We start from the raw sequence: 20,456 nt of genomic DNA on the forward strand, positions 1-20,456 counted from the left end.
CATCAGAACATAAGAACTAGGAGCAGGAGTAGGCCATCTGGCCCCTCGAGCTTGCTCCACCATTCATTGAAATCATGACTGATCTTTTGTGGACTCAGCTCCACTTTCCGTCCCGACACCATAACCCTTAATCCCTTTATTCTTCAAAAAACTATCTATCTTTATCTTAAAAACATTTAATGAAGGAGCCTCAACTGCTTCACTGGGCAAGGAATTCCATAGATTCACAACCCTTTGGTTGAAGAAGTTCTTCCTAAGCTCAGTCCTAAATCTACTTCCCTTATTTTGAGGCTATGCCCCCTAGTTCTGCTTTCACCCACCAATGGAAACAACCTGCCCGCATCTATCCTATCTATTCCCTTCATAATTTTATACGTTTCTAGAAGATCCCCCCCCCCCATCCTTCTAAATTCCAACGAGTACAGTCCCTGTCTACTCAACCTCTCTTCGTAATCCAACCCCTTCAGCTCTGGGATTAACCTAGTGAATCTCCTCTGCACACCCTCCAGCGCCAGTACGTCCTTTTTCAGGTAAGGAGACCAAAACTAAACACACTACTCCAGGTGTGGCCTCACTAACACCTTATACAATTGCAGCATAACCTCTCTAGCCTTAAACTCCAACCCTCTAGCAATGAAGGACAAAACTTCATTTGCCTTCTTAATCACCTGTTGCACCTGTAAACCAACTTTTTGTGAGTCATGCACTAGCACACCCATGCAGCAGCATGTCTTAATATTTTATCATTTAAATAGTAATCCCATTTGCTGTTATTCTTACCAAAATTGATAACCTCACAATTGGATTGTCAACATTGTATTCCATCTGCCCGACCCTAGCCCATTCACTTAATCTATCCAAATCTCTCTGCAGACATCTGGTATCCTCTGCACTTTTTGCTTTACCACTCATCTTAGTGTCGTCTGCAAACTTGGGCACATTGCACTTGGTCCCCAACTCCAAATCATCTGTGTAAATTGTGAACAATCGTGGGCCCATTGATGAGGCACTAATTTAGTGGAATTTTTTGATGACATTACCAGTGCGATAGATAACGGGGAGCCAATGGATGTGGTATAGCTGGATCTCCAGAAAGCTTTTGACAAGGTGCCACACAAAAGGTTACTGCATAAGATAAAGATGCATGGCATTAAGGGTAAAGTAGTAGCATGGCTAGCGGATTGATTAATTAATAGAAAGCAAAGAGTGGGGATTAATGGGTGTTTCTCTGGTTGGCAATCAGTAGCTAGTGGTGTCCCTCAGGGATCAGTGTTGGGCCCACGATTGTTCACAATCATCTCAAGGTCCTCATCTGCCATAGCCTCATTTCCATAAGTCATTGGCATGTTATTTGTGTCTTCCACTGTGAAGACCGACCCAAAAAACCTGTTCAGTTCCTCAGCCATTTCCTCATCTCCCATTATTAAATCTCCCTTCTCATCCTCTAAAGAACCAATATTTACCTTAGCCACTCTTTTTTGTTTTATATATTTGTAGAGACCTTTCCTATCTGTTTTTATATTCTGAGCAAGTTTACTCTCATAATCTATCTTACTCTTCTTTATAGCTTTTTTAGTAGCTTTCTGTTGCCTCCTGAAGATTTCCCAGTCCTCTAGTCTCCCACTAATCTTTGCCACTTTGTATGCTTTTTCCTTCAATTTGATACTCTCCCTTATTTCCTTAGATATCCACGGTCGATTTTCCCTCTTTCTACCTTCCTTTTTGTTGTTATAAACCTTTGCTGAGCACTGTGAAAAATCGCTTGGAAGGTTCTCCACTGTTCCTCAACTGTTTCACCATAAAGTCTTTGCTCCAAGTCTACCCGAGCTAGCTCCTCTCTCATCCCATTGTAATCTCCTTTGTTTAAGCACAAAACACTCGTGTTTGATTTTACCTTCTCACTCTCGATCTGTATTTTAAATTCCACCATATTGTGATCGCTCCTTCCGAGAGGATCCCTAACTATGAGATCATTAATCAATCCTGTCTCATTACACAGGACCAGATCTAGGACCGCTTGTTCCCTCGTAGGTTCCATTACATACTATTCTAAGAAACTATCGCAGATATATTCATACACGAGATATAACTAGAGTCAACGAAGGAAGATACAAATATATGCGGTTGATACCCAGCCTTGGACAACTCAAGATCTTACTGCTGTCATGACATCAATACACCTGGCATGCCAGAGCTTGCACTGTGCCTTCAAGCCCAATGGGAAGTCCTCCCATGTCCTTAACGTGGCTGTCCCGCCTGCCATCCAGCGAGCCCGTCGTGCTGGCAACCTTTGCTCTGCATACTCACTCTCGCCAATTCCGAAGTTCCTAGACCCCAGGCCACTGTCAGCAACATCAGAGAGGCTGTGCTCAGCTCTCTTCCATTCATCCAGATAGTTACCTTTTGGCCGCGAGAGGGTCCTCAGTGGTGAACCCCTGCTGTTTAATGTACGAGTGTTGCCAGTTGCCTCTGTGGTGCTAATGCACCTTGGTTGCAGGCACACTGTTCAGGCATCCAAGATTGCAGGACACCCAGTCTGGAAAGATCTCTCTCAGACGGGCCACCTGACCTTTCAAGGAGGTGAGAGTTCTGGCACTATCGAGTGTTTTCACATGTAACAAGGCTAATCCCTCCTTTGAGATAGCTTTCAGCTGTCAAACTAGAGCCTTGTCACAGTCAATGGGGTGTGAAACAACCAAGTACAAAGGTAGAAAAGAAGGCAATGTACAGCATTGAAAATACAAAATGTATTGAAACTTCGAAATGGACTTTAAATAAGCAAGAAAAAAGGAGAAACTTCAAGGGGTGAAAAATGGACTTTCAAGAGACAAACTGCAGAATGGCTCTGTCCTGGGAGAGTTTTGTAGGACAGACAGCTTGCAGCTGTGGTTTGTCCTGTTAAGGGTGTTCACAAGGAATAAAGATGGCTTCAGTGCTTCACATAACCCAAATCCGCCCCCCACTCAACCCCCCCCTCCTTGAAGGACCCCTCCCACAGCACCTGGCCAGCAGCTACGATGTCCTTGAGCTGCATAGAGGCAACTGGAGAGGGCATCTCACTTGCTCCCTTCGGTGTCCATGGTGCCTGTTCCCCGCATTTGCAGAGCAGTACTGAATGTCGTCCGCTTGACTTCCCACACGCCCCCAAAGTGTAAAAAAGTATAACGGACACGAGATGTATAAAAAGATGCACAATTCCTACTTGGCTGAGGAATATTGACCAGGGTAGCAATGAACATAAGAATATAGGAACTAGGAACAGGAGTAGGCCTTCTGGCCCTTCGAGCCTGCTCCGCCATTCAATGAGATCATGGCTGATCATGGCACCTGTTCCTCTTGAAAGAGTGGCACAGGGGGCGCGATTCTCCACTCCCGCGCCGGATGGGAGAATCACCTGGGCCGCCAAAATTTCCGGCGACGCCGGTCCTACGCTCTCCTGCAATTCTCCCAAGCGGCGGGAACGGCCCCGTCGATCTCCGCGCTGTGCAGGCCGGAGAATCGCCCGAGACACCCAAAACGGCGATTCTCCGGCACCCCTGCTATTCTCAGGCTTGGATGGGCCGAAGTCCCGACGGCGTGACCCCAGTTCACGCCGTCGCCGTTCACACCTGCTTTTTAAAGTCGTCAGCCAGTCGCGCTGGCTGACACTGAGCAGGGAGGAGGTGAGCGGACTGTTGCGCAGCGCCCGGAGACCGGGTCGGCTTCCCCGAGAAGGCTGCGGCCAAAAGGGGGGTGCGGGAGAGTGTGCAGGTGGGGGGGGGGGGTGGAGGTTGGGAGAGCAAGCAGGTGGGAGGGGTGGGAGAGCGTGCAGGTGGGGGGGGGGGGTGGGAGAGTGTGCAGGTGGGAAGGGTGGAGGTTGGGAGAGCATGCAGGTGGGAGGGGTGGGGGGTGGGAGAGCGTGCAGGTGGGAGGGGTGGGGGGTGGGAGAGCGTGCAGGTGGGAGGGGTGGAGGTTGGGAGAGCATGCAGGTGGGAGGGGTGGGGGGTGGGAGAGCGTGCAGGCGGGAGGGGGGGTGGGAGAGCGTGCAGGTGGGGGGGATGAGGGAGCGGCGTGCAGTGGGAGGGGGGGTGGGAGAGCGTGCAGGTGGGGGGGGGTGGGAGAGCGTGCAGGTGGGAGGGGGGTGAGGGAGAGCGTGCAGGTGGGAGGGGGGGTGAGGGAGAGCGTGCAGGTGGGAGGGGGGTGAGGGAGAGCGTGCAGGTGGGAGGGGGGTGAGGGAGAGTGTGCAGGTGGGAGGGGGGTGAGGGAGAGTGTGCAGGTGGGAGGGGGGTGAGGGAGAGTGTGCAGGTGGGAGGGGGGTGAGGGAGAGTGTAGGTGGGAGGGGGGTGAGGGAGAGTGTGCAGGTGGGAGGGGGGTGAGGGAGAGTGTGCAGGTGGGAGGGGGGTGAGGGAGAGTGTAGGTGGTAGGGGGGTGAGGGAGAGTGTGGATGGTATCGTCCATCCGCGGATGCCACAGGTCTGCCGCCCTGATATGGCAGGACGATGACGAGGACACGGCCGCAGGGTGCGTGTGGCTGATGGGCACAGGCGAGTGGCACACTGGTGAGCAGTACGGTGTGAACTGACCGTTGGGCGCAGACAGTGACCAGGTGTTAAGCTGGCTGCGTATCTGCAGCGTGACCAGGCCACCGGGACACACAAGGATCCCATGCAGCCCGGCTGACGAGGAGTGGAAGAACCTCCGTGTAACATGTCGTTTCTCTGCCCCCCACCACCCTCCTGCAGTCACCATGTATGCCAACCAGACAGCGATGTTCACTGCCGTGGTTGGAGCCGCAGTTCTGGAGTTTGCCATCCGGCAGCATAGAGCCGGACGGCCCACAGTGGCTGCAGATGTAGCGGTCGCCGGTGCAGCAGAGGCGATGGCCGCGGAGTGGCCCGTCATCGCCGCGCAGGCCACAGGCGCTCAGGACCCGAATGTACAGGGGGATGCTGAGGGGAACATTGACCGCCAGATGGCGAGGAATGCAGAGAAAGTGCTTGGGAGGGAGCAGGAGGAGGAGGAGGAGCAGGAGGAGCCACTGATGGTGGTACCAGGGCGCCACAGGCGCCCAGCAAGGCCGAGGGTGTACCGTGACAGAATGTCGTTCGAGGCCCTAACGGACATCACATGCAGGAGGAGACTACGGTTCAGCAGGGAGACGGTTGCACATATATGCCAGCTCGTGGCGCACCTCGCACCACGTGGAATGGGAGGAGGACACTCGATACCAGTCTCCGTCAAGGTGACGGTGGCCCTAAACTTCTATGCGACCGGTTCCTTCCAGGCGCCGAGCGGGGACCTATCCGGGATATCACAGGCATCGGTCCACAGGTGTATCAGGGCCGTCACCGACGCCTTGTACGCCATCGCGGACAGGTACATTCAATTCCCCGAGGATTGAGCACAGCAGGAAGCACGGGCACGTGGATTCGCCAAGGTGGCCGGGATACCGATGGTCCAGGGTGTCATCGATGGTGTGCACGTCCCCATGCGCCCGCCTGCAGACAGTAGGGACGTGTTCATGAACAGAAAGGGCGCATACTCCATGAACATTCAGGTGGTGTGCGACCCTCACATGAAGATCATGCACGTGTGTGCAAAGTACCCCGGCAGTGTGCATGACGCCTACATTCTGGCACAGTCGTTCACCCCGCAATGTTCGATGGATGCCCCCCCCGGCTGAGGGGCTGGTTGCTGGGCGACAAGGGCTATCCGTTGAGGTCATGGCTGATGACGCCAATACGGAGGCCTCAGCCCAACGCGGAGAGCCTGTACAACGACGCACATGCAGCAACCAGGGGTGTGGTGGAGCGGTGCTTCGGCCTGCTGAAGGTGCGCTTCAGATGCCTGGACCGATCAGGAGGGGCCCTGCAGTACCAACCCGACAGGGTCGGTCGCATGGTTGTGGTCTGCTGTGTGCTGCACAACATAGCCATGCAGAGGGGAGATGACCTGGTGGAGGAGCCGGAGGGAGGACCCGACGGCACCAGAGCCAACGCACACGAGGGGGATGGGGAAGAGGAGGATGCGGAGGATGAGGATGATGGGGCGCATCAGGGTGTGGGAGGGGCGCAGGACGCAGACACTGCCTGGCTGCTCGTTACGCCCAGGAGGCTGCGCGACGGCACCGCCGCGGACAGCGGGCACGCGAAGCGTTGATGGCCGCACGGTTCACGCACTGTGGGGGTGGGATTCGCTGAACACTGCCACTTGCACCGTCACTCCTGTGCACGGGCACCACACAGCGCCCCCCCCCCCCGCACCGTGTTCACGGCAACAATTCCACATCACCTTACCACTGCGGCACTACGGGATTGCACAACATTGATGATTGGGTAAGCGGGTGTGATCAGTGCCATGTTAAATGATGACAGCCTGCTCTGCGATGAGCTGTGTGCTCAGATTTGCCAGCCGAGGTCTGACTCATGGCTATAGCTGAACCACGCACTCCGGTGCTCACAGCCTTCGTGACGGATATTTCACCACATGCCCGTGGGGTGGCTGGCGTCGGTGTACCGAGGACAACGGTGTCCGATTATGGGGGGCGGCGGGGGGAAAGGGTCAGTACATCCGGAACAGACCTTGAAAGGCTCGTATACCACTACGCCAATCGGGCACCCTCACGAGCCCCCTGGCACCGGACATAGCACACAGTCTTACAAGTCAAATTTAACAGTGCGTTTATTCGTGTGGTAACCATAGGTGCCCTACCCACTACAACAAGACTGTGCCCTGCACCCGTGCCAAATTCTTACGTGCCTAACGACTTTGCCTTACGGGCCCTACCACTACGTCTAGGTGTGTTCCCAGATGATACAGCAGGAGTGGAGGTGGACTGCTGAGAATCACACCCTGCGACATGGCTCCCCGTCGGCACACGTTTCCTGGGCGGCCCGGCTTCGATGGGCCAGGCTGCTCGGCAGGCGTGCTGGATGGCGTGGTACCACCCTGACCTGCCCGCTCCCCACCAGATGCGCCAGGGACGGAACGGGGGGAGGCCAAGTGTACCGGGACGTCCCTTGATGGAGCTACCGGGACGGGCCCCAGAACCACCTCCTCCCTCGGGGAGCCCAGTGGCCCCCGGGCCTCACTGTGGGACAGAGATGCGCTCGGAGACATGCCCCGTCGCACCCCCGACACCTGGCGCTGCCAGTCCTGGAGGCCTGCAGCGGTATCGACCACGGTCCGAATGTTCGCCGAGACGGGGCCCAGAGAGTGCCACATTCCTGCCAAGGTCTGTGCGATCTCGACCTGTGAGTGCGCGACGCCATCCATCACGTGCGGCAGGTGGTCAATGCTCTCCGCAACCAACTGCTGGGACAGTGCCATCGCTTGCTGGGACTGGGCCATGGCATGGTGAGATTCAGCCAGGGCCCGGAGAGCGGCGGCAATGTCGTGTTGGCTCTGTGAGATGGCTGCCTGTGAGAGGGCAGCCCTCTCCTGGGCCATGGATGACGCATGCACGTGAAGCCCAATGCCTTGCAGAACCTGACCCATGGCCGAAACCCCTTCACCCATTGCCTCCACCGTGGACGCCACCCGTGCGGTGTCGACCTGGGTGGCTGCGATGAGCGGCACCACTCCCTGCTCCTGGACGCGGATAGACTCCTCCAGCTGCATGTGCAGGTTCTGGAAGATGGCTCTCATCCCGTTACTCAGTCCCTGGGTGTCCACACGCATCGGTTGTCCGGGTGGGTCAATTACATCCAGGAACCCGGGAACCGTCTGGGTGGCAGCTGGTTGCTGGGCCTGGGCTGCCCTCCGACCGTCCAGCCCCTCGGCTGCTCCAAACTCCATCTGCTGTACCGGCTCGGCTGTGGGGTGCGCACCAGACAGTGACCCGGGAGCCTCATCATGAACGGTATGGGAGACAGCAGTGCCGCAAGCTCGAGGTCATCATCCGTCCAGAAGTCTGGTGTGTACTGGTCCCCCTCATGGCCCGGCGCAAGCTCCATGCGGGCCATGTCGTCTTGACCTCCAGTTCGATCCAGCGGGTGTGTGGCCGTGATGTGGGCTTCGGCATGACTGTCCACCCTGTGCCCCTGACTACTGTCGGTCCCGGTGGTCTAAGCGTCCCGGTCCTGTGTCCCAGACTGTGAAGTCTGCCCTCCTGTCCGACCAACTGCCAACCTCTGGCGTGCGTCCCTGTGTGCAGTTGTGGTGGGCGGCGTTGCGCTGCTTCCTGGGCGAGACGTCCCTGAAGGTTCGGCGGATGGCCCTGGGGAACATAAAAGATTCGGGAGTCGTTAGACATGGTGGCCCGGGTGTATGGTGGTGGTGGGTGCACAGTGTGAGCGGGGATGGGATCGGGGGTGCAGTGGCCAGAGTGTGAGGGGGGATGGGATCGGGGGTGCAGTGGCCAGAGTGTGCGGGGGGATGGGATCGGGGGTGCAGTGGCCAGAGTGTGCGGGGGGATGGGATCGGAGGTGCGGTGGCCAGAGTGTGAGGGGGGCGATGACGGGTTGGGGGTGGAGAGGACATGCAGGGTTCTCTCACTTGCTTCTGCGCCTCCGACCTGGCATGGCGCGACCTCCCGGGTGGCGGATCCCCCAGCGAGGTCCAGGGCCCTCTGCTCGTGAACAGTTAGGGGGTGCAGGACTGGAGAACCCCCTCCGGTTCTCATGCGCTCCCACTGGTTGTGCGCTGTCTTGTCCTGGGGGGGGGGGGGTGTTGGGTAAAGCATCACCATTAGGCGGGTATCATCAGGGGATGCAGATATTGACAACATTGTTGCTGGTTCAGGAGCCAGCACGCCATGGCTTCGCTCCAGGGGGGTCCCGGGGCTCATGTGGGTCCAGTTGGGCACCGTGACCCTCCCCAACCCCCCTCCCACACCCCACTCCCCCCCCCCCCCCCCCCCGTGCCGGGGGGAGGGCCTGGGGGCGCCCTCATGGCACTTACCCTGGTAGCCCGGGTGAGGTCGTGCAGCTTCTTGCGGCACTGCTCCCCCGTCCGGGGGGTCTACCCCACAGCACTGACTGCGGTGCCCACCTCCCGCCAGCTGCGCCTCACCGCGCTGGATGGCTGGCGATGCCCACGTCTTGGGCAGAGGGTGTCCCTTCTCCGCTCCACCTCATCCACCAGGGTGTCCAGGTCCGTGTCCCGGAACCTCGATGCGGCTCTTCGGGGCTCAGCCATCTCCTCTGTTCTCCTCCGGGTCCTCTGTGCGCGGATCGCGCAATTTATGGCGCAGCGCTGCATCATTCAGGCGTCGCGCGGTGTCGACGCGGCCTTCGCGGCACGCCCCCCCGAGGTTCTCACGGCCCCGATCCTAGCCCATTTTCGGGCCCTGAATCGGTCGGGATCGGGGCCGTTTGGCGCCGTCGTGAACCTCGACGGCGTTCACGATGGCGCGGCCACTTCGGCGCGGGAGTGGAGAATCGCGCCCTGGGTCTTTCACATCTTCTGAGGAGACAGGTGGAGCTTGATTTAATGCCTCATCTGAAAGAGGCACATCTGACAGTGCAGTACTCTGCTGGAGTCCCAATCTGAATTATATGTTTTGGATAATATCTACTTATAACATTTAGCCTGCAAGTTAGAACTGGTTATATGTTATCTTGAATCTTTAACTTTCTCATCATTTGCAGCAGCTTAGGAAAATCTAGACTAGAGTTTTGTTCATGGGCAGGAATGCTCTTCAGCCAGCTGTTTGCTGCATCCTAGTAACACCATTGGGCATATTACTCTTTAAGAAAACCTTCCGATAACTAAGATGTTTTTTTCTATATTGGGTATTTCGTTGAGTTTTGCCAAAACCATATCCACTCTTGCAGATGTAAGGATATCAATCACCTTTGAAGCAATCACCTGTGAATATTTAGAATAAATGCAGCGTGTAAAATGATATATGCGTGTAGGTTTCATAATTCTCAGAGCCTGGTGAGATCACAAAAGTGACAAATGAATGACAAATGAAACAGTTGCGGCTTGTGGTTTTGGCAATATTGTAACCAATCAAGTGGATATAAAATGATTGGGGTAGCCCAAGGGTGGAAATAAGGTTGATTATACTTTTTGTCTTTCTCTTGTTTAGATTATTTTCTATATTCAGGATAGTGATGATGTCTATGGCGTAATTAAATTCCATTCAGAGGAAGAACAGAAGATAGAGAGTAGTCCTGCTGGGCGGTTTCTCTCGTTGAGTTTTGCCAGACACAATGGAACCATTGGAGTTGTGAAATTAAACTTCACAGTACTTTACATCCCTCCTGGTGTTATGGATCTTTCTAAAGCAAAGGATGATGTCCTTAATATTTCTAGCAAAAACAGTATTATCTTCACACCAGGACAATCACAGATAAGCCTAAAGCTACCAATACGAAATGATGCATTCCTTCAAAATGGGGCAAGTTTTTTTGTACAGGTATGTCAATATGAATGGCAATGGTTATTCAATATTACTGGTCATATTTCAATACATTATTGCACGGCAGTTACAGATTTTAAAATATCTTTATCAGTGACGTTGAACTCTTTTTGGTGAAAAATCAATCTCTGTTCCGTTCCTCTTAAGATTATCATAGAATTTACAATGCAGAAGGAGGCCATTCGGCCCATCGAGTCTGCACCGGCTCTTGGAAAGAGCACCGTACCCAAGGTCAACACCTCCACCCTATCCCCATAACCCACTAACCCCACCCAACACTAAGGGCAATTTTGGACACTAAGGGCAATTTATCATGGCCAATCCACCTAACCTGCACATCTTTGGACTGTGGGAGGAAACCCACGCACACACGGGGAGGATATCCAGACTCCGCACAGACAGTGACCCAAGCTGGTATTGAACCTGGGACCCTGGAGCTGTGAAGCAATTGTGCTATCCACAATGCTACCGTGCTGCCTCAATGCTACCGTGCTGCCCCTGTCTATCTTATACAGTTACTGTTGGTATTGTATTTACCCCAAAACATATTTGGTGCAATTGTTTCATGACGTGCTTTGCAGGGATTTGCACATGAGTTGTCACTGAAAACAGGAGTTTTGTAAATGGAAATGGCATCCCATTCTTTAAATATCATAAAACGATTTATTGTCTTTAAATGTTTCCAAAACAACATTTTAATGCTTTCTTTTACTGTTCTTTCAATACTTCCTAATAGTTTGTACTGTGCTGAAGAATTGGGGATCAGCAACTTAATAGTTTTTTTCCACAATATTCAGAACCTTGGAACAGTATAACCTGATTACTCTGTTATAATTTGATCATAATTGTTTTTTTTTTAGTTTTTTGCCACTTTCAAAAATAGCCACTGAGGATAGCCTGCTATTTGTACTGAGGGAGAGAATGGGTAATTAATGGATATCCTTTAGAACTAAAGTGCCCCATGAAATATTCTCAGTTATGCTGTCTGTTCAAGTTTGAAAATACAGCAATACAGTCCCAGTGCTTTCCAATACTTTATGGGAGCAATTTAATGTTGGTGATGGGCTCCCACCCACTGATGGGAGAACATGTGGGAATCCTATATCACTTTTCTCTGGGAGTCCCAATGCAACTACCAGACAATCGGGCACTTACCTGGATAGTGTTGGGCCTCCCACGCAATCAAGCCCCAAGTAGGTGGAATTCTGTCCACCAAGACTGCTGGCTAATCAGAGGTAGATAGCAATACTGGCAATGCCACCGGGAGCAGTGCCCACTGCTGGTATAACACTCAGGCTTACTTTGAAGGTCACCGATGGATCCCTCTATGGAGTTGTGTGAATGGGACCACCGTCGTTGTGTAGTGTGCAAGCGATCCACTGCTGTGTAGATTGCTCCCTGTTTAAGTTGAACTTTATTCCCATTGCATTTAATTATTTTAATTATTCACACTGCATTTAGTTATTTTGCACTGTTTTGTTTCATACTTGCAGCTTATCCTATATGTGAGCAATCTTCTATATTTGGCTACTGTTTTAATTTTATCTCTTAATTAAATTTGACGTATTACAGCAGAATAACATTGAGTCACACTGCATTATGGATTAGGTTGGATATTTAAGACCATCAAAAATGCTATTCAAGACCACCTTCCAAATTATGTTTTGCTTTATTAAAAAAAAAATTATTTTACTTCAACTATTGTGCATATTTATCTTACTTAAATTCTTCTGCTTTTTAAGAAAACATGTTAATTTGATTGTATTTTAAGCGGCTTCATTCCTGATTCAAAACTGAGCCAACCTCTTTATTCAAATATGAACAATTAAATGTAGTTACAGTTATACCATCTTTCTAAAAATCACACTCCTTTGTTTTGCTTTGAAGCAGCTCCAATCTGCCCCGTTTCCAACATGCTGAGATGGATAGACATTGTTGCTGGTATTAAATTGTACCGTGAAGAGAATGCTGTAATTCAATGAATGGTGTTGAAGTCAAGCTGTGTAATGTTGGCTACAATTCCTTTGTAGAGTTTTGTGACTGATTGTCCATAAAAAAAATATTCAATTTCGTTCAGTTCAATATTATGAATGAGGAATTGAGTGCAGTTCAGTTGAATTCTTTTCTATCAACAATCCCCCCCCCCGGGGTCCTTGTACTTCTAAGTTGTTTTGGTTTACTTTGTTTTCACAGAATTGAAATAAAATGTGTGGATTATCCGCCTGATCGCACAGTAGGTTAATATACAGTGCTGGGTAAGGTAAAGTCGCCATAGTCCCAGCTGACCATAGGTTGCTTTCCCCTTTGAGGGGGAGAGCTGACTGGTGGTAATTTTAACCTGAGGATCCCACTCCTCGCAATGGGCAAAGTTGAGAAAGCGGGCCTTCATAAATAACCTTAGCAGATCCAGGAATTGAACCCACGCTGCTGGCCTTGCTCTGCATCACAAACCAGCTCTCTAGCCAAGTGAGCTAAACCAGCCCTGGCTGCCACATTAGCAGACCACTGCTGAAGTGCTAGGACATTGCCGAGTAGCGGTGATATGCATACATGCATATATGTATGTAACTATATATATCTGTACAAATGTATAAAGCTGTTCATCATTGCATGTAAATCACAGATATGACTTGCTGCCTTTTACTTATATCTCTAAAGAAAGAGGGATGTGCTAATATGCATACATGCATATTGATGAACAACTTTATACAAATGTATAAAGCTGTCCATCAATGTATATAATCATAGGTATGACTTGCTGCCAGTGGGTGCCACCAGACATGCATCATGTGACTGATGTGACTCGGCAGTTGGTAGTAGGACGGATATTAGGGCAGTCACACTTAGAGTAGCTCCGTAGGAACTTGAATAACTTTGTTTTTACATGGATCTGTTAGTTACCTTCCCACGTGTTTAACAATAAATAAATGTTCTGGTTAATCACATATATGTTCTGTGCGTGTCTTCATGATCAGGGGAAACCATGGAACACAACATGGTACCAAGTGTGCAGAATAACTAAAGGTAACCGCAGACAAAACGAGACAAACTACTCCGAAGACTAATAAAATCAGAACAAACAACTTCTCCACAAACCTGGTGAACAGTGGATCTTTGTGACTCAATGGAACACATGACGACAACGTGTGAGATGGAAGGTTTAAAGGCACCCCACCAACTTAAAGTCCCTGGTAATGTAGACAAAAACTGGCACGCTTTTAAACAGCAGTTTGGACTCTTATGTTTTGTCCATGGCCTACAGGCACAGCCTGGTGAAAGGTGCATTGCCTAGCTGCTCATGGGAGCTGGTCCTCACGCACTTGAACTTTTATAATTTCTTTGTTTGTGAAAGCGAAGAGGGAAGTGGGGGTTATGATGAGGTGATTAATCGCTTCAAAAAACAATACAGCACAGGCACAGGCCCTTCGGCCTTCCAAGCCTGCACCGGTCATGATACCAACTTTGGCCAAAACCCTCAAAGAACAAAGAACAATACAGTACAGGAACCGTCCCATCGATCGACACTGTTCTCCAAGAAAGAATGAGATTTTTGAAAAATAACGGTTCCGTACCCATGCCAAAAAAGATAATGAATCGTTCAATAACTTTGCGACGGATCTGAAGGCCCAGTCATGCAATTTCTGAAATTTGCAGTCTTCAGTGATCTGTGGCCAAATCGTTTTTTGGGACATCGGATGATAGGCTTCGAGAGCGATTGTTGAGGGAAAATAACCTCACATCGGAAACTGCCATCATGATCTACCAGGTAAGTGAGTTATCTGCACAGTGGATGTGTACCTTCGGTTCTAGGGAGCACGTAGTGGAAGGATAACTGGGTATCTGTTTCTATGTCGATGACATTATAATCTGGGGGTGCACACGTGAGGAGCATGATGCAAGGCTTCTTCATTCTCCAAAGAGTCAGCAAGAAAGGCCTCAAGCTGAATCAGGCAAAATACCAAGTCAGTGTTGACACCATTACTTTTCTAGAAGATCGGCTCTCGGCAAAAGGTGTGCAACCAGATGAAAAAAATCAAAGCCATTCTTAAGATGCCACGGCGCACGGACAAAAAGGGCGCATTTGCGCATACTGGGAATGATTAACTTTGTGGGCTAGTTTATTCCCAACCTTTCCTCCAAGACGGCCCAGCTCTGGGAATCCATAAAAAAAGATGTCATCGTTCAGTGGTCACCAAAACACGAGCAGGAGTGGAAAGCTCTGTGCGTCTCGCTGACAACGGCGCCCGTTCTGGCCTTTTTTGACCCGGCTAAGAAGACCAATATTTCCACTGATGCATCTCAGGATGGTATTGGGTGTTATACGTTTTAGTTACCGTTGTATGAAGAGTCAATAGTCCTGTTCCTTTTCACCAAACACCATTTATTTTCGTTCCACAGCCTCTGCACAAAACTCTTAACAACACACCACCTGACACAAGGGCCACCTGAAGCCCCTTCACATATCAGTGTCAATCATTGGATACTTAAACTAAATGAGACAACTAATTGCAATGTCTCTTAATGCATTACTTAACTCTTAACCCATTACTTAAGTCTCCCCTTCCTTGGAGAAAAAAATAATTAGGTGAAAACAAAATTTAAAGAAACTCAAAAACACACACGCAATTTCCCCCCTTCTTTTTTGTTTTCAAATTTTTAATTATTTTTTTGGAAAAAGAAATCACAGAAACAGGCGCCCTTCATTAACAATATCCAAAAGTAAAATTTCTGTCTATATCTGAGATATATAAAAGGCCACATCCACCGCCTCTACAAAGCTTAACGTCTCAGCAGCCAAAGTGCTTTCGACCACTTTCCTTATTTTCTTTGTTTCCCACACAAGAGGACAACATTTACCATTGTTCCTCAAGAGGAAAATTAGAAAACCTCCTGTGCTTGATTTGTATAGGACGCATCACTATAAACTATGAATTTCAAGTGCCTACAGTAGCCTAAAACCAGGAACCTCAAAACACACTCCTGCATTTTTAGTTTGGCCAAACGCTTTATTTGCTCTTATTATGTCTTCCACTTTGGGATCATTCAGTTTTGTACTCCACTCTAAGACATCAAAACTCACGTCCGGTCTAGTCTGTCTACCTAACCAATTCAGTTGCCCAATTAAGCTTTGCAGTTGCTCTTTTTCCATCTTTGAAACCTTACACCTTTTTGTGAAAACCTGGCCACGACTAATTGCTATTGGGCTGATGCTTTCCAAATAAGATTGCTGACGTAAGGTTGCCCCGAACTTAGTCTGTCCGATTTCCAGTCCAATATATTTAAATGCACCGGAAGCCTGACTTCTGACCCTGAATTCTTTCCTCAAACCAGAGATTACAAAAGCTTCAAAATCACTAGTCCCACCCCACAAAAATTATTTGACATGCATCATAAAGATGCCAGAAAGGTTCCCTTTATAGTGCCAGTAAAACATTGCAGGATCTACTTTCAACTGTTAACAGCCTAACTTTAACAAAACTGATGTTCGCGAAAAATACCAGACTCTAGATGCAACATTTAAACCACATACATATTTGTTCAACTTCCAGAATATCCCTTTGGTGTTAGGTGCTTCTTTAGGAGGACAAAGAAAAATGTCTCTCTGGAGCTGATGCCCCTCCAAGAAGGCAGCTTTCATATCTATCGATTTGCATTCCCATGCCTTCGTGGCTAAAAGAAGATCTTTAAAATTAAGCTTTCTTCAAATCCCCTTGCCATAAGCCTGGCCTTTGCCTTATAAGTTCCATCCGGAAGAACATTTTCCGTGCAAATCCATCTGTGGGACAGAGCTCTTTGTCCCCTATCCGGTACTCCCGTGTATACCCCAGATTCACTCCAACTATGCAGTTCTTGCTGTTTAGCATGTTTGATAACTTTTCATATAATTTATTGGAAGCCACCAAAATCTCACATGCATGTGGGCTTCTACTCCTATTCGTATTCGTAGCCTTACTCATGTTCCGAGACCTTGATAAACTACGTCCCCTCTCCCGCCTGGTAACTTGTTCTGTACTGCTACTGCTTGATCTTTCCGATCTGCTGTGGGATGTCCTTTCAAAATTCTTGACCTTTTCATGCGGACCTGTTCACTAACCGATGTACTATCTGAACTGGCACTGCGTTCCTGTGACCTCCATTTTTGAACTTTGTGTTCCCAATCCATTGTCTTAACTCCCTCCCCTGAATGCTGTACATTCAACTAATGTTTATACTTTCCAGTGGCCTTCCCTGCTCTAATAACAATTGCATCCATCCATTGACTAGACCCTTCAGACAAGTATGTCACCTTTGTACCAAATTTTGGTCGTTGTCCTTTTGGAAAAATGACCTTATCCCAGATCTTAAGGTCCACAGCCACAATGTTGTTAAAATCCCTGGCCAAAGGTAGGGTTACTATCGGTCGTGCTGGTGTCCTTCTGTACTTCCTACAAACTTCACAGCAATCATTAACCTGTTCTATCAGTTTAGTATAGTCTTCATCCCTTACCCCTGCATCCTTTAATAAATGTTTCAGCCTCCGAGGAGACGGATATGCAAATTGCCTATGCAGTTATAATACCACAAGCTTTTTATCAGCGAAAGTCCCATTTTCAACTGCCATTAACACATCCTTAACCACTCTACTTGAAATATTATTTTTCAGTAATGGAATACAATAGTGTCCCGACTGTGTAAATTGTAAGTCCACCGTCTTTCCAAAAACTGTTGCCTTATCCTGTTCCATATCCAGTTTCATGTGTGCTTTCTTCATCGACGGTCTGCTCAGAAGCAACGGTATCTCACTTGATACAACATCCGTGCTAATGAAATGATTCACTCCGGCAATATTGCAAGGTATCACCACTCTTTTCGCGACTTCAGAGTATTATCATCCCCAAACCTGAAACTTGTGGAACTTTCAAATTCCTTAACCTTGTTACGACTTTCAGCATTTAAGGAGTCCAGCTAACATTTTAACCAGTCAATTCCACACACAGTAGATGTGCAGCAACTGTCCAATACAGCACAATTGAAGGACTTTGCAACCAACACCCTCATTACTGGCGTACAATTGCTTGTTAATAGGACAATGTCTTCTCTCTGAACACTATCTTTTTCCTCTTCTGACTCTTCCGTGTCATGTGTTGCTATCATAACGTTTTGGACAGTTGAAGACATAATGGTATTGAGAGTCACATCGAAAACATCGATTTATCATGCCCCGTGCATTTCTGGGGTTCATCTTCCTACTGTAACTTCTAACTGGGTTTCTATCTTCACAATTTCCTTGTCTCGATCTCCTTCTATAGTCTTGGGCCCTGTTCGTAGCCATACAATTTTGCCATCCTGTTAGTAGTGTATCTTCCATATTCTGCTTTATAGCAGACTGATCTATTTGAGTCATCAGAGCCATCGGAATCAAATGTTTCCCCAGAAACTTCTTTAAAGCTTTTGTCATCTGATCGAATAAGGTATCCTCGTCCGTAAATTGAACTCCTGTCAAAACCAGGAGCCTACCCATGTTGCTCACTCTAGCACAGTCAAGTAATTTAAAGGCCAACACAGACTGTGGAAATTCCAGGTTGTGTTTCTGCAGCCTTTTATATAGTCTGCCAAATTCCATTATATAGTCTTCCATGGAAAATTCCTCTATTTTCCGGAACTTATCAAATTCCGACCATGCTTCATACACACTTAATAAGTCATCTTTCTTGTAAATCTTATCCATATAATGTAATAGAGTCTCCAGACCTTCTTCTGAGTCTAACTCTTCCAATTCCAGCTCAGAAAGCACTTTGTTTCGGATTTTACTGTCATAAGGTAAAGAAAGAGCCAATGCCATACCTTGTTTTCTCTTTCCCAAGGCAGTTACCTTAGTCCACATAACTACTGCACTTCTCCATTGGTCGTACGATTCCCTTTCAGAAAATAAGGGGGGATAGTCATATCCGGCCATCTTTATCCCGGGTTCAGCCATGTATCTTTTTTTTCCTTCTCACTCACTCCTTGGTTTGATCAGGAAAAGTTGTATCTTTCAAACCTTCACATTTGCACAGCAACCATCCTCTGCTACTATTGTTATATGTTTTAGTTACCGTTGTATGAAGAGTCAATAGTCCTGTTCCTTTTCACCAAACACCATTTATTTCACTTCCACAGCCTCTGCACAAAACTCTTAACAACACACCACCTGACACAAGGGCCACCTGAAGCCCCTTTACTTATCAGTGTCAATCATTGGATTCTTAAAATAAATGAGATAACTAATTGCAATGTCTCTTAATGCATTACTTAACTCTTAACCCATTACTTAACATTGGGGCAGTACTCATGCAGCAGGGTGCAAGTGGTGATTGGCTGCCGGCTACATACGCTTTGAGAGCTATGAGGAAACAGAGCGTAAATGGAGAAGGAATGCCTAGGGCTAGTCACAGGCCTAGAAAAATTTCATGACTACATATATGGGCTGTCTAGTTTTTGGCAGAAACGGACCACAGGCCACTGGTTGCAATAGTACAAAGAACTTGTATCAGATGTCCCCTAGAATACAACTACTAATGATGAAGCGCCAGCGTTAAGACTTTAACCTGATCTACACACCAGGCAACTTTCTGGCAGTCGCCGATACGCTCTTAAGAGTTGCTGCATCAATGATGTCTATCTGGGGGCTGATGAAGTTCAGCTGCATGTCAATCCTATTGCTGCGTCGCTTTCGATTTCCAACAAAAAGTCACGGCTGATCAGGGTGGAAACAGCCAAGGATCTGGTCCTTCAAAAGGACATCAAATGTCTCAAAGAGGGTTGTCCGAAAGGCTCCTGCTTTGCGTATTGTAATGTACGTTCCGAACTCAGTGAGGTGAATGGTCTTCTCCTGCGGCAGCACAGAATCGTCATCTCGCAGTCACTGAGGCTGCTCATGCTTACAAAACTTTACAAAGGGCACCTGGGCATTGAGAAGTGCAAGCGCAAGGCCCGGGAGGTGACCTCTTGGCCAGGCATCACCCAGGACATTGCAGGTATGGTCGATCAGTGCGATACATGTCAGAAATTTCGCTGCAAACAGAGCAAGGAACCTAGGCATGTAGAAGACGTTGTTGCTAGTCCGTGGCAGAAAGTGGGTATGGACTTGTTCCATTTTAATGGGAGTGACTACCTGGTCATAATCAACTACTTCTCCAACTCTTCAGAGGTTGCGCAATTGGCTAACGCAACTGCTCGCTGTGTAATACAGCATGTCAAAAGCTATCTTTGCCCGGCACGGCATGCCATCTATTGTCATGTCGGATTATGTCCCGTGCTTCAGTAATCATGAATGGACTGAGTTTGCCCGTCTATATGACTTCAGACATTACTTCTAGCCCGCTCTATCCCCAATTGAATGGGAAGGTGGAAAAGGGCATACAAATAGTGAAGCAGTTGCTGACAAAGGTCCTTGACAGCTGGAAAGATATGTATCTGGCATTACTCAGTTATCATTCAGCCCCACTGGTAGATGGCCTGTCACCAGCATAACTGCTCATGAACAGGCAGCTGCGGACAACCCTGCCCTCCATGGTGGCTTCCACTTTCAATCGTTGACTCAAGAGGAAGTTAGTTCTTCAGAAAAAAAGGCAGGAAGAGGTTTCCGATAGGTATGCAAGGATGCTCCAGCTGTTGCAGATAAGGGACACCGTCAGAGGTGAGGACCCCAGTGGCAAAGGATGGGTGAAGCTGGCAACGGTCGTTCAACAAGCAGGACTGCACTCATACATGATGCTCACTGAGAATGGCTCACTCCTGAGCCAGAACTGATGTGTGCTCCTAAAAGTACATGACCTTCTGTGCTTAGCCCAGTAGAAGCGTTTGGATGTAATCCCAAGCTGGAGGAAGACACCGGCTATCCAGCACAGCCTGGGGCTAATGATGCATCTGCAGGGGGAAAGGCTTGCAGTTGATGAAGATGGGGCACGCTCACCAGCTCAGCCGTTGCTCAGAACGTCGAGCAGAATAAGGCGCAAGCCTGATAGACTGAAGTTATAACAGAATGTCCAGCATATGCATTTGTAAATACTTATATCTCCAAAGAATGAGGGATGTGCTAATATGCATGCATGCATATTGATTGTCAACTATATACAAATGTATAAAG

The 20,456-nt window shown here is 48.9% G+C and overlaps 1 protein-coding gene across 1 annotated transcript in view; it reads left to right on the forward strand.

Moving 5' to 3' along the window:
- The window catches only part of adgrv1 (adhesion G protein-coupled receptor V1), a 981,490-nt gene that overhangs the window by 67,369 nt on the left and 893,665 nt on the right, over positions 1–20,456 (forward strand). The window contains exon 9 of the mRNA XM_072516264.1: positions 10,016–10,345. Coding sequence (XP_072372365.1) covers positions 10,016–10,345 — 330 coding nt within the window. The remainder of the gene's footprint in view (positions 1–10,015; positions 10,346–20,456) is intronic.

This window comes from Scyliorhinus torazame, chromosome 9 (genome assembly GCF_047496885.1).
Source record: "Scyliorhinus torazame isolate Kashiwa2021f chromosome 9, sScyTor2.1, whole genome shotgun sequence".
NCBI classification, from domain to species: Eukaryota; Metazoa; Chordata; class Chondrichthyes; order Carcharhiniformes; family Scyliorhinidae; genus Scyliorhinus; species Scyliorhinus torazame.